The 12,915-nt window shown below is 42.1% G+C and overlaps 3 protein-coding genes across 3 annotated transcripts; all 3 read right to left on the bottom strand.

The window, feature by feature from the left end:
• Positions 1-2,396: 2,396 nt before the first annotated feature.
• Positions 2,397-4,259, bottom strand: LOC306940568 (C-C chemokine receptor type 5-like; the record flags this gene model as incomplete). Its single annotated transcript, XM_079525666.1, has 2 exons — positions 2,397-3,667; positions 4,240-4,259. The coding sequence occupies 2 exons, from the start codon at positions 4,257-4,259 to the stop codon at positions 2,593-2,595; spliced, it is 1,095 nt and encodes a 364-aa protein (XP_079381792.1). The 3' UTR covers positions 2,397-2,592.
• Positions 4,260-7,116: 2,857 nt separating this feature from the next.
• Positions 7,117-8,822, bottom strand: LOC306940567 (C-C chemokine receptor type 5-like; the record flags this gene model as incomplete). Its single annotated transcript, XM_079525665.1, has 2 exons — positions 8,764-8,822; positions 7,117-8,182 (listed from the first exon to the last, which is right to left on the bottom strand). Exons 1-2 carry the CDS (start codon positions 8,781-8,783, stop codon positions 7,117-7,119), a joined length of 1,086 nt encoding a protein of 361 aa, XP_079381791.1. The 5' UTR covers positions 8,784-8,822.
• Positions 8,823-11,616: 2,794 nt separating this feature from the next.
• LOC306940566 (chemerin-like receptor 1) lies at positions 11,617-12,567 on the bottom strand (the record flags this gene model as incomplete). Its single annotated transcript, XM_079525664.1, has 1 exon — positions 11,617-12,567. One exon carries the CDS (start codon positions 12,565-12,567, stop codon positions 11,617-11,619), a length of 951 nt encoding a protein of 316 aa, XP_079381790.1.
• Positions 12,568-12,915: the final 348 nt, after the last annotated feature.

The raw sequence follows: 12,915 nt of genomic DNA, 5'->3' as shown, positions 1-12,915 counted from the left end.
TCTTTCTTTCACGCAAGTGCTCTATTTTATGCGTGTCCGCACCTCGCCTTCAGAGGAATAAAACAGTAAATAGGGAACTCCCCACCGGACGGCCGAATTGTCGGTGTACTGAGGGCGCCATTGAAAAAGAGAACCTGTGGTCTCACTTGGATTCCCCTGAAATAAGGTTTCAATCAATCAATCTTAGAATAGGAAAACACCATGAATGGCTCCAACAAATATAAATGAACATAATTATTAACTTTAATTAACCTAGTACCTATTGTAAAACGTTTCTAAGTTAATTTAGTTCCCTTGCTTCATTAATTTAAATTGAATAGCTTATTATTCATTATATTTATCAGTTTATTTTTCACTTTCTCAGTTAGGCTGTATATGTGTGTGCGGCTCTAAAGCGAGACTGCAATGCCTTGAGGTTAAAAAAAAGACATTTTTTTGAGAAGCTATACTCAAAGTTAAAGAAGATGCCTGCCTCATCACAGCTAAGAGGATGTTAGTAACCACAAGGTTTCCTGGCTAGCTAATAACATGAGGAAACAGCATAGATAGTAATCACTAGCTGCTTCACACACTGCTCTTGCACAGGTGTGATGTTTCTCAAACCCACAGATAACAGCTTTACAAGAGTGCGCTTAAAGGGGAAAACCACCCATTTTCAACATTTTACTATGTCATTAATATACCATAGAGCTGTTGGGAAATAATAAAAAAAAGTCCCCCCATTCTGTGCTTCCTAGAACTGTAATTATAAAAAAAATCATTAACATGGTGATGTGTTTCACCATGTTAATGATAAGGTATATTAATGACATAGTAAAATGTTGAAAATGAGTGGAATGCCCCTTTAAGTTAAAAATGATAAATAAATACATGGTTACTCGACAGTCGACAACCAAACCTGCTACCATGTATAATACTTGTATAGTCTGATATAATAGTCTAGTAGTGCACCTTGACAGCGTATCCATACGGCTTTCAAGTAATTTTTCAAAAATATATATGGTTTTCTTAATTTCCATTTCCTTTTGGAGTTAGGTGGTTTCTTCTCGACAGCAGACATACTGTATGCATGTATTATGGTGATGTTTTTAAGTGAACATTTCTTTCATTTATGCATGGTACAGTACACCATGTATTTATTTTACATCTACAGGTATGTGGTTTAGATTTATGTTGTGTGAATGGTATCATCCAATCCAAGTAATCTACCTGCAGCAGCCGGGGACCTATAAAGGTTACCAAAACTTTAAAAGTTATGGTCTGTTTGTGCTGTGCAGCATGGACATAGATGGGGAAATAGATGTTGTTCTCGTTAGTTAGGGTCTGTTTGTGCTGTGCAGCATGGACATAGATGGGGAAATAGATGTTGTTAGGGTCTGTTTGTGCGGTGCAGCATGGACATAGATGGGGAAATAGATGTTGTTAGGGTCTGTTTGTGCGGTGCAGCATGGACATAGATGGGGAAATAGATGTTGTTCTCGCCTCATGCTTTATCATCGTGGCGTGGGACCTCCATCCATTTTGTATACCTGTCAATCGGCCGTGGATTTCACTTCTTCTTTCTGGATGTACCACACCCAAGCTAAAAGGCTAGACCCAGACAGGAAACAGGCAAAATAAAGGCAAAAAAAAAAAAAAAAGAGACCACCATTTTTCTTAATATTTTCATTTTAATAGACATTTATATAATATATAATAAACACAAAAATGGTATTTACACAGAAGGATAATTATGGATTTGATTTGATCCTGAAAATGTCCATAAAAAAATATTAAATAATGTTAAAGCAGTCACACAGCCCTAGTCCAGCCTAAAGAGGCACCATCTTTAACAACATATATTATGACCATGTGGAAGAAGGTTGTTGCGAGATGGCCAAAGCATTTCCCCCAACCAAAAACGTTGAGAAACCAGCTGCTCTAGCTAATATGCATACATGACAATTTAAACTCAACATTGTGCAAAGCTGTAGTGTAAGATAGACCACATCCTGTTGAACATGACATGTATTTAAGGCCAGTCCACACACACACAGATGCAATGCAATACCTGCAACAAAACCATTTTAAAGGCAAAACTTTATTTCACAGTACAGTATGTAGAATGGGTACACGTACACTTCAAACGAAAGCACAAGTCAATACAAAAACTGCTACTTTGAGAACGAAACCATGAAAAGCACTAAGTCTTGTCTACTCAGGGTCATCCATTTTAAATTAATCAGAACATTTAAAGATGTACAAATATACACTTCTATGAAAAACAGGAAAAAACGGGGTGACTCTGACGTTTATTTTTATTTTTACGGGGGCCAGTTTCGAATTGCATCCGTCCGTAGTAGCAGGTGCTCTTTGAGAGTGGTTTTGGAGGAGTCAAGGGATTCACTCACACGCACACACACACACACACACACACACACACACACACACACACACACACACACACACACACACACACACACACACACACACACACACACACACACACACACACACACACACACACACACACACACACACACACACACACACACACACACACACACCAACATTAACACTGCGACTACACAACACCGCCTTTCCACTGGCACTTCATATAGCATTGGACCTTTCATCGCCAGTGGTACTTGTTGAATAAGTAGAGCTCATCCTGCCTCTGTCTGAAGGAATGAGGGTCTTCATGACCCGACACACCCTACATGGAGCCCTGCTCATCAAACGCAGGAGGTTCTTCCTGAACCTCTCTCCTACAAACACATACAGGATGGGGTTGAGACAGCTGTGAGAATACGCGATGGCCTGGGTGACTTGTAGAGCCAATCTGATTCCGTTGCTGAGGCGACAAAGTGTAGAGACATGAAAAACCTGGAGTAACTCCAATGCTCTGAAGAGTGAGGCGAGGCTGTAAGGCATCCAGCAGCAGAAATAAACGGCCACGACTACGAGGACTAAGCGGATGGACTGTTTCTTGGATGACTGGGTGTGTAGGAGCTTCCAAATGATCTGGGCGTAACAGAAACACATAATGGTCATTGGAATCAGTAAGCCAAGGATGTTCATTTTGAAAAGGCCAAAGATAGTCCAGAAGTGCCTGTTGCCTGTTGCGGTTTCATTCACTAAGGAAGCACCGCAGATGGACTTCTGTGAACTTCGGTCCGTCTCTACCTTTAGAAAAATGATATCTGGAAAAGAGGCGAGAAAACCGGCAAACCATGTAACGGCAGCTGCGATCATTCCAAAGGTGAGTGTTCGTGCTTTCATTGCATAAACCGCATGCACTATAGCCAGGTAGCGATCGATGCTCATCAGGATGATGAAGAAGATGCCGCAGTAAAAGCCAATGTGGTAAGCACCGAGGACCATCTTGCACATGGCGTCGCCAAACGCCCACTGATCCCGGGCTTGGTGGGCGAGGAAGGGAAGGGAGCACACCAGGAGAAGGTCAGCGATGGCCAGGTTGAGGAGGCACACGTCGCTCATGCTACGGAGCTTCACCCCGAAGATGATGACCCAGAGGACGAGCACGTTCCCCAGAAGACCCACGACGAAGAACAGAGAATAGATCACTGGGAGAAAGGAGATCCCATGTTGTTCATATTCACATGGAGCGTTTCCTTCCTCGTTGACCTCGTACGACTCGTAGACGTAGTCAGTAGTTTCAGGTGAGCTGAAAAATAAATTGCAGGATAAGAGTAGGGATTAGGTGCATGTTTATAATGATGCAGTAGGCTATATTAGATCCATTTTTGAAAGAAAAACAACAGCATCTTAGTCCTAGAACATATTACGTTTTGTGCTTCAAGAGTCTCTAGATTGCTATATGTTGTGACATACAGCAGAGAGAGATCTAAGTATACTGTTTGCAAAATGTGATAAAGTCATGAAAGGGTTTATGTTTTCAGGGAGACATGCATGAGCTAGATGCACATAAAACATGAAACAGTGTAGTGTAATTACTATGGGAGAGATTGAGGGTGTTCTGCTTTTCTAATTTCAGATCCTGTAAATTCAATGAGTCGGGACCCATTTGTGAGTCACGGACCGATTTTCATGGGTCACAACCCCAGGAAAAAAAATCCAAATTTATTTTCCTATACATTTAAAAAATATATAAATATTTCACAATTCTAAAACCAATCTAAGCAATTCCATAAATAAAAGAGATTGGAAGACGACTATTCGACTAATCAAGGTCAGGCCTAGTGAAATTGTATGTCAGACAAAAGTTAAAAGTCTCACCTGGCAGTGGTGACATTCATTTTTGACTGTGCTGTGTCGACACACCAGTCGCCAACCTCTACATATGCTCAATGAGAAGCGTTTGCACTTAATTTAGATAGAAGCACACACACACACACACACACACACACACACACACACACACACACACACACACACACACACCCGCCCCTTGCACAACACTTCCTCCACCCAAGTCTTTTGGTGAAGTTGTAGGCTGTGTTAAAATAAGGACAACTTTAGTTTTTTTCAACCAAGGTTCATGTTTTAGGTTGTTAGAGAAATTAAAAGATGAGTGTAAATTTTTTTTGCTGCTTTCTTTCGTTTTAGGGATTTTAGCTGTTTTTGATAGGGGGGCGGGGCATTCGAACATGGGGCTAAATATGTATTTTCTTTACAAATTTTTATAGCGATTTCTTTTATTATTATTTACTATAGTCCTACTAGACCCCAAGAAATTATTTGGTCACAAAAGATCACGGGATCTCCTGTATGTGTCAAACTGACATATTGAGCCTATGACACACAATGTGGCTTCCCCCCAGTCGGCCTCCTTCACATTCAGTAGATCCTGTGATCTTTTGTGGCCAGATGTAATTTCTTGGGGTCTAGTAGGACTATAGTAAATAATAAAATAATAAATCGCCATACAATTTTGTAAAAAAAAGACGTATTTAGCCCCATGTTCGAATGCCCCCGCCCCCCTGTCAAAAATAGCTAAAACCGCTAAAACAAAAGAAAGCAGCGAATGAAAGAAAAATATTTTAATTTCTCTAACAACCTAAAACATGAACCTTGGTTGAAAAAAACTAAAGTTGTCCTTTAAGGTGAACCAAGCATGTGCTGTTGACATCTGTTGGTTTTATTCATTAATAATACTCTTGCTGTTCATTTATTTTACAAGGAGGTCATCATTCAAGCAAAAATCGAGGATGTCTTACAATGTGATATTTTCGTACAGTCTTTAATACAACAATATTCACACTAGCATGAGTTTCCTCCTGAACCTCTCCTCTATACTGTAACACATACAGGATAGAGACAGCTGTGAGAGAAATAGATCACCTCTGTGACTTGTAAAGCCACATGGATTTGCCTTGCTGCTGTCACATCTTTTATACTGTACATTACATAGACATGAAGTACGGTACTGTAACTCCAAAGCTTTGAAGAGAGATACGCACGTTATATAAGGCATGCAACAGCAGACGAACTTGGCTACAACTACAACCAATCAGATGGACTGTTTCTTGGATGCAAAGTAAGTAATTAATAAGTAAGGTTTATTGAATGAATGGCAGTATAGGAGCTTCCAAATGATCAGGGCGTGTATAGCAGGAACCCATAATGTTCATCGGAATCATTAAGCCAACAATATTCATGTTATAATAGCTGAAGGTATTCCTTTGTTTTGCTTTCTGTGATATCATTCCCAGGGTAAGGGAAGGCACAGAAGGAAATGTTTGTTAGCACCGGGTATTACTTGAACTTTCAACTTATTGGTGCCTGCTCTAGCTGATATGCATACATGACAATTTAAACTCAATATTATGCAAAGCTGTAGTATAAGATAGACCACATCCTGTTGAACATGACACACAGATGCAATGCAATACCTGCAACAAAACCATTTTAAAGGCAAAACTTTATTTCACAGTACAGTATAGAATGGGTACACGTACACTTCAAACGAAAGCACAAGTCAATACAAAAACTGCTACTTTGAGGACGAAACCATGAAAAGCACTAAGACTAAGACTCTACTCAGGGTCATCCATTTTTAATTCATCAGAACATTTAAACATTTAAAGTACAAATATACACTTCTATGAAAAACAGGAATCATGGGGTGGGGGTGAATCTGAGTTTTTTTTTTACAGGGGCCAGTTTCAAATTGCATCCGTCCGTAGTAGGTGCTCTTTGAGAGCGGTTTTGGAGGAGTCAAGGGATTCACATTTCTTAATGGCTGTTGGTAGGGCATTCCACATTTTAGTGGCATAGGAGCGAAATGAATTGAATCCCTTGTTTGAGCCGAATCTGGGTTGCACGTGGTTTGTTGAACTCCCTCTGAGTGTGGACTTTGTTGACATTAGGTAAGTATTGCCAGGGCGTGCAGAGAGCACTGAGGGGGCAGGTGCCCAGGGCTGGACTGAAACAAAAGAATCATCCCGGACATTTTTGCGGAATTTGGACCAGACTGGCCCACTGGCGGGTCGGCCCACCGGGCATACAGTATGTCTGGTACGTCCTGTGGCCAGTCAGTCCACCCCTGCAGGTGCCCAAGGGTGCGTATAACGTCAGTCCCACGTCCCAATAACCCGACACCCATAAATCCCAATAATTCCGGCACCATACTAACCCTTTCCCCAAACCCTAGTCCTAACCACACGGGGAAGCCACGGGCGAGTCCTAAGCGGCCGCGTAGTCAGACAAACGGGATGTCAGGGTAATGCGTGCCCCCATAAAAGGGCACATGTGACACGATTTTTGTGGAGGTCCCTCGTGCCATATACCATCAGAAATGTAGTACATTGGATGTCTTAATGGAGCAAGATGTTCCACAGTAACTTGGCCCATGTCATTGGAGACAGTAAAATAACATTAAACAATGGATGGTACTGTAAATGTTGTGGTGACATCAGATAATGCATAGTCTATAGATGTATCTCTACGCACGATCAATGCACAACACGAAGCAATTACATTCATTTAATATACAAGCATGCACGTGTCCCTATCCCTACAATGCAAACATTGGGGATAGCCACATTATAACCACACTGACACACACACACACACACACACACACACACACACACACACACACACACCAACATTAACACTGCGACTACACAACACCGCCTTTCCACTGGCACTTCATATAGCATTGGACCTTTCATCGCCAGTGGTACTTGTTGAATAAGTAGAGCTCATCCTGCCTCTGTCTGAAGGAATGAGGGTCTTCATGACCCGACACACCCTACATGGAGCCCTGCTCATCAAACGCAGGAGGTTCTTCCTGAACCTCTCTCCTACAAACACATACAGGATGGGGTTGAGACAGCTGTGAGAATACGCGATGGCCTGGGTGACTTGTAGAGCCAATCTGATGTCATTGCTGATTCGACAGGAATGAAGAACCTTGATTAACTCCAATGCTCTGAAGAATGAGGCGAGGCTGTAAGGCATCCAGCAGCAGAAATACACGGCCACGACTATGAGGACTAAGCGGATGGACTGTTTCTTGGATGACTGGGTGTGTAGGAGCTTCCAAATGATCTGGGCGTAACAGAAACACATAATGGTCATTGGAATCAGTAAGCCAAGGATGTTCATTTTGAAAAGGCCAAAGATAGTCCAGAAGTGCCTGTTGCCTGTTGCGGTTTCATTCACTAAGGAAGCACCACAGATGGACTTCTGTGAACTTCGGTCCGTCTCTACCTTTAGAAAAATGATATCTGGAAAAGAGGCGAGAAAACCGGCAAACCATGTAACGGCAGCTGCGATCATTCCAAAGGTGAGTGTTCGTGCTTTCATTGCATAAACCGCATGCACTATAGCCAGGTAGCGATCGATGCTCATCAGGATGATGAAGAAGATGCCGCAGTAAAAGCCAATGTGGTAAGCACCGAGGACCATCTTGCACATGGCGTCGCCAAACGCCCACTGATCCCGGGCTTGGTGGGCGAGGAAGGGAAGGGAGCACACCAGGAGAAGGTCAGCGATGGCCAGGTTGAGGAGGCACACGTCGCTCATGCTACGGAGCTTCACCCCGAAGATGATGACCCAGAGGACGAGCACGTTCCCCAGAAGACCCACGACGAAGAACAGAGAATAGATCACTGGGAGAAAGGAGATCCCATGTTGTTCATATTCACACACGTTTCCAGCTCCATTTTCATTGTCGTACGGCTCGTACTCGAACTCTGTAGTTTCAGGTGAGCTGAAAAATAAATTGCAGGATAAGAGTAGGGATTAGGTGCATGTTTATAATGATGCAGTAGGCTATATTAGATCCATTTTTGAAAGAAAAACAACAGCATCTTAGTCCTGTGTAGAACATATTACGTTTTGTGCTTCAAGAGTCTCTAGATTGGTATATGTTGTGACATACAGCAGAGAGAGATCTAAGTATACTGTTTGCAAAATGTGATAAAGTCATGAAAGGGTTTATGTTTTCAGGGAGACATGCATGAGCTAGATGCACATAAAACATGAAACAGTGTAGTGTAATTACTATGGGAGAGATTGAGGGTGTTCTGCTTTTCTAATTTCAGATCCTGTCAATTCAATGAGTCGGGACCCATTTGTGAGTCACGGACCGATTTTCATGGGTCACAACCCCAGGAAAAAAAAATCCAAATTTATTTTCCTATACATTTAAAAAATATATAAATATTTCACAATTCTAAAACCAACACATCTAAGCAATTCCATAAATAAAAGAGATTGGAAGACGACTATTCGACTAATCAAGGTCAGGCCTAGTGAAATTGTATGTCAGACAAAAGTTAAAAGTCTCACCTGGCAGTGGTGACATTCATTTTTGACTGTGCTGTGTCGACACACCAGTCGCCAACCTCTACATATGCTCAATGAGAAGCGTTTGCACTTCATTTAGATAGAAGCACACACACACACACACACACACACACACACACACACACACACACACACACACACACACACGCCCCTTGCACAACACTTCCTCCACCCAAGTCTTTTGGTGAAGTTGTAGGCTGTGTTAAAATATGTATTTTCCATTTAAAGGACAACTTTAGTTTTTTTCAACCAAGGTTCATGTTTTAGGTTGTTAGAGAAATTAAAAGATGAGTGTACATTATTTTTTGCTGCTTTCTTTCGTTTTAGGGATTTTAGCTGTTTGTGACAGGGGGGCGGGGCATTCGAACATGGGGCTAAATATGTATTTTCTTTACAAATCTTTATAGCGATTTCTTTTTTTATTATTTACTATAGTCCTACTAGACCCCAAGAAATTACATTTGGTCACAAAAGATCACAGGATCTACTGAATGTGTCAAACTGACATATTGAGCCTATGACACACAATGTGGCTTCCCCCCAGTCGGCCTCCTTCACATTCAGCAGATCCTGTGATCTTTTGTGGCCAGATGTAATTTCTTGGGGTCTAGTAGGACTATAGTAAATAATAAAATAATAAATCGCCATACAATTTTGTAAAAAAAATACGTATTCAGCCCCATGTTTGAATGCCCCCGCCCCCCTGTCAAAAATAGCTAAAATCGCTAAAACGAAAGAAAGCAGCGAATGAAAAAAAATATTATAATTTCTCTAACAACCTAAAACATGAACCTTGGTTGAAAAAAACTAAAGTTGTCCTTTTAAGGTGAACCAAGCATGTGCTGTTGACATCTGTTGGTTTTATTCATTAATAATACTCTTGCTGTTCATTTATTTTACAAGGAGGTCATCATTCAAGCAAAAATCGAGGATGTCTTACAATGTGATATTTTCGTACAGTCTTTAATACAACAATATTCACACTAGCATGAGTTTCCTCCTGAACCTCTCCTCTATACTGTAACACATACAGGATAGAGACAGCTGTGAGAGAAATAGATCACCTCTGTGACTTGTAAAGCCACATGGATTTGCCTTGCTGCTGTCACATCTTTTATACTGTACATTACATAGACATGAAGTACGGTACTGTAACTCCAAAGCTTTGAAGAGAGATACGCACGTTATATAAGGCATGCAACAGCAGACGAACTTGGCTACAACTACAACCAATCAGATGGACTGTTTCTTGGATGCAAAGTAAGTAATTAATAAGTAAGGTTTATTGAATGAATGGCAGTATAGGAGCTTCCAAATGATCAGTATAGCAGGAACCCATAATGGTCATCGGAATCATTAAGCCAACAATATTCATGTTATAATAGCTGAAGGTATTCCTTTGTTTTGCTTTCTGTGATATCATTCCCAGGGCAAGGGAAGGCACAGAAGGAAATGTTTGTTAGCACCGGGTATTACTTGAACTTTCAACTTATTGGTGCCTGCTCTAGCTGATATGCATACATGACAATTTAAACTCAATATTATGCAAAGCTGTAGTATAAGATAGACCACATCCTGTTGAACATGACACACAGATGCAATGCAATACCTGCAACAAAACCATTTTAAAGGCAAAACTTTATTTCACAGTACAGTATGTAGAATGGGTACACTTCAAACGAAAGCACAAGTCAATACAAAAACTGCTACTTTGAGGACGAAACCATGAAAAGCACTAAGACTAAGACTCTACTCAGGGTCATCCATTTTTAATTCATCAGAACATTTAAAGACGTACAAATATACACTTCTATGAAAAACAGGAATCATGGGGTGGGGGTGAATCTGAGTTTTTTTTTTTTACAGGGGCCAGTTTCGAATTGCATCCGTCCGTAGTAGGTGCTCTTTGAGAGCGGTTTTGGAGGAGTCAAGGGATTCACATTTCTTAATGGCTGTTGGTAGGGCATTCCACATTTTAGTGGCATATTAATTGAATCCCTTGTTTGAGCCGAATCTGGGTTGCACGTGGTTTGTTGAACTCCCTCTGAGTGTGGACTTTGTTGACATTAGGTAAGTATTTAGACTTGCCAGGGCGTGCAGAGAGCACTGAGGGGGCAGGTGCCCAGGGCTGGACTGAGACAAAAAATCGTCCCGGACATTTTCGCGGAATTTGGACCAGACTGGCCCACTAGCGGGTCGGCCCACCGGGCATACAGTATGTCTGGTACGTCCTGTGGCCAGTCAGTCCACCCCTGCAGGAAGTCACACGCTGTGTTTCGACTGCGCCCCTCCCCCTCATACAACACAAATGTTGTGTCAAACCATGTGACTCCCATTGGAAATGCATTGGGGCAAGCTGTGTCACACCCTTTGTATACAACAAGCATGCAGCAATCTGTTGCGACCGTGTGAGTGAGGCCTTAGAGTATCTTTAGATTGTGTTATTGCTACTTCCACCACTGTTTATATGACAGTGTGTACAAAAAAAAGACACATCTTTTACACGTGTAAAAATGTAACTTAATTAACACATCACTGGTTGACTGGGTGCATAATTATTTTTGCGTAAAGCTCCATCGTGTTGTTGTTTTTCATAAATGGAGGAGAAATAAGGAGGAGAGCAGGGAGAAACAAAATAACTCAAACATTAAAGATGCATCATGTCAAAGAGAACCTCCAAAAGATACTGTTAAAAACAAATAAGAAATAAAAAACGGATTGTGGCTTGAGTCTTCGAGTCTATCTCAGACAGAGTCTGTGGCTGCTGGCGGACCGGTGCTACCCTCTGTCTCAGACAGAGCGATCATTTGGCGGGTGACGCCTGGGTCTGTGGAACTAACTGGAAGTGTCGGTCTGAGGCGTGTCCTCAGCGAAGGCTTTCTCCAGAACCTTCAGGATGGAACTGCGGAACACGTCCTTGAAATCCTGACCCATGAACACGTACAGCAGCGGGTTCAGGCAGCTGTTGACAAGTGCCATGGCGTAGGTTATGGGTAACCCAAACTTGATCACAAGACCGATCAGTTCGTATTTGTACACTGGATAATTGACTAAGTAAATGAGACGTATGATGTGAAAGGGGAGCCAGCACAGGAAAAACGCGGCAATAACAGTTGCTATGATTTTGAAGGGGCGACCCGATTGGCTGGCCAGCGAGCGGTTATTCCTGAGCCGGTAGATGATGACGGAATAGCAGGAGACGATGACGGAGAAAGGAACCACGAAACCCACCAGGAAGCGAGTGATGACCATGGCCCAATATCGAAACTTATGCAACTCCTCCTCTTCGGGTGTACTCATATAGAAGTTAGCGGCCAGTGCATAGTTGTCGTAGCAGTTGACCATATCATCACCATAGAGCCGTGTGTCCCTAAAGATGGAGTTGGGGATGCAGGGAGCCAAGGCCATCACCCAGACACCCAGACTGACCCAGGATGCCTTTCTGACGGTGCGGTAACCACTGCACCGGGCCCACAGTGGACACGCCACACACACACATCTGTCCACACTGATGACCACCAGGGTGTAGGTGCTTGCGTACATGTTCATGTGGAAAACCATATCTTCCATCTTGCACATGAACCAGCCAAAAGGCCAGTTGTCCTCCAGAGCGCTCCATGTGATTTGCAGGGGCAGGAAGGCTGTAACCAGGAAGTCGGCCACAGCCAGGTTGAGGTACCAGACGGTGTTGACGGTTTTCTTCATCCTGAAGCCCGTCGCCCAGATGACCACACCGTTCCCCGACACGCCGAGCACAAAGACCAGGCTGTAGATGAACACGGCCATGATGTTGATGGATTTGTAGATTTTATCAAAGTATGGGTCGTATGGGTCGGATGTGACATTGTCGTATGTGCCGTATGTGTCATAATCAGCAGGTATGATATTCTCGTCCTGAAACCCCACAATTACAAAACAATATTAGGTATATCATGCTTTGTAACAATAACAAACAAACAATTAACAAACAATAACAAACAATAACAAACAATAACACGCCATGCATATTATTACACTGCAATTATTTGGTGCTATAGAAACCCCTTTACAAGATTTGTAAAATGTTCTAAATTGTATATTTTAGTATAATTTCTATAAAATAGCCGACCTGTAGATCACCCCTTTTTCAGAATC

The sequence above is a fragment of the Electrona antarctica genome (genome assembly GCF_951216825.1).
Source record: "Electrona antarctica genome assembly, chromosome: 17".
Taxonomy (NCBI): domain Eukaryota; kingdom Metazoa; phylum Chordata; class Actinopteri; order Myctophiformes; family Myctophidae; genus Electrona; species Electrona antarctica.
The sequence above is the reverse complement of the archived record's forward strand: the minus strand, read 5'-3'. Positions and strand labels throughout refer to the sequence as shown.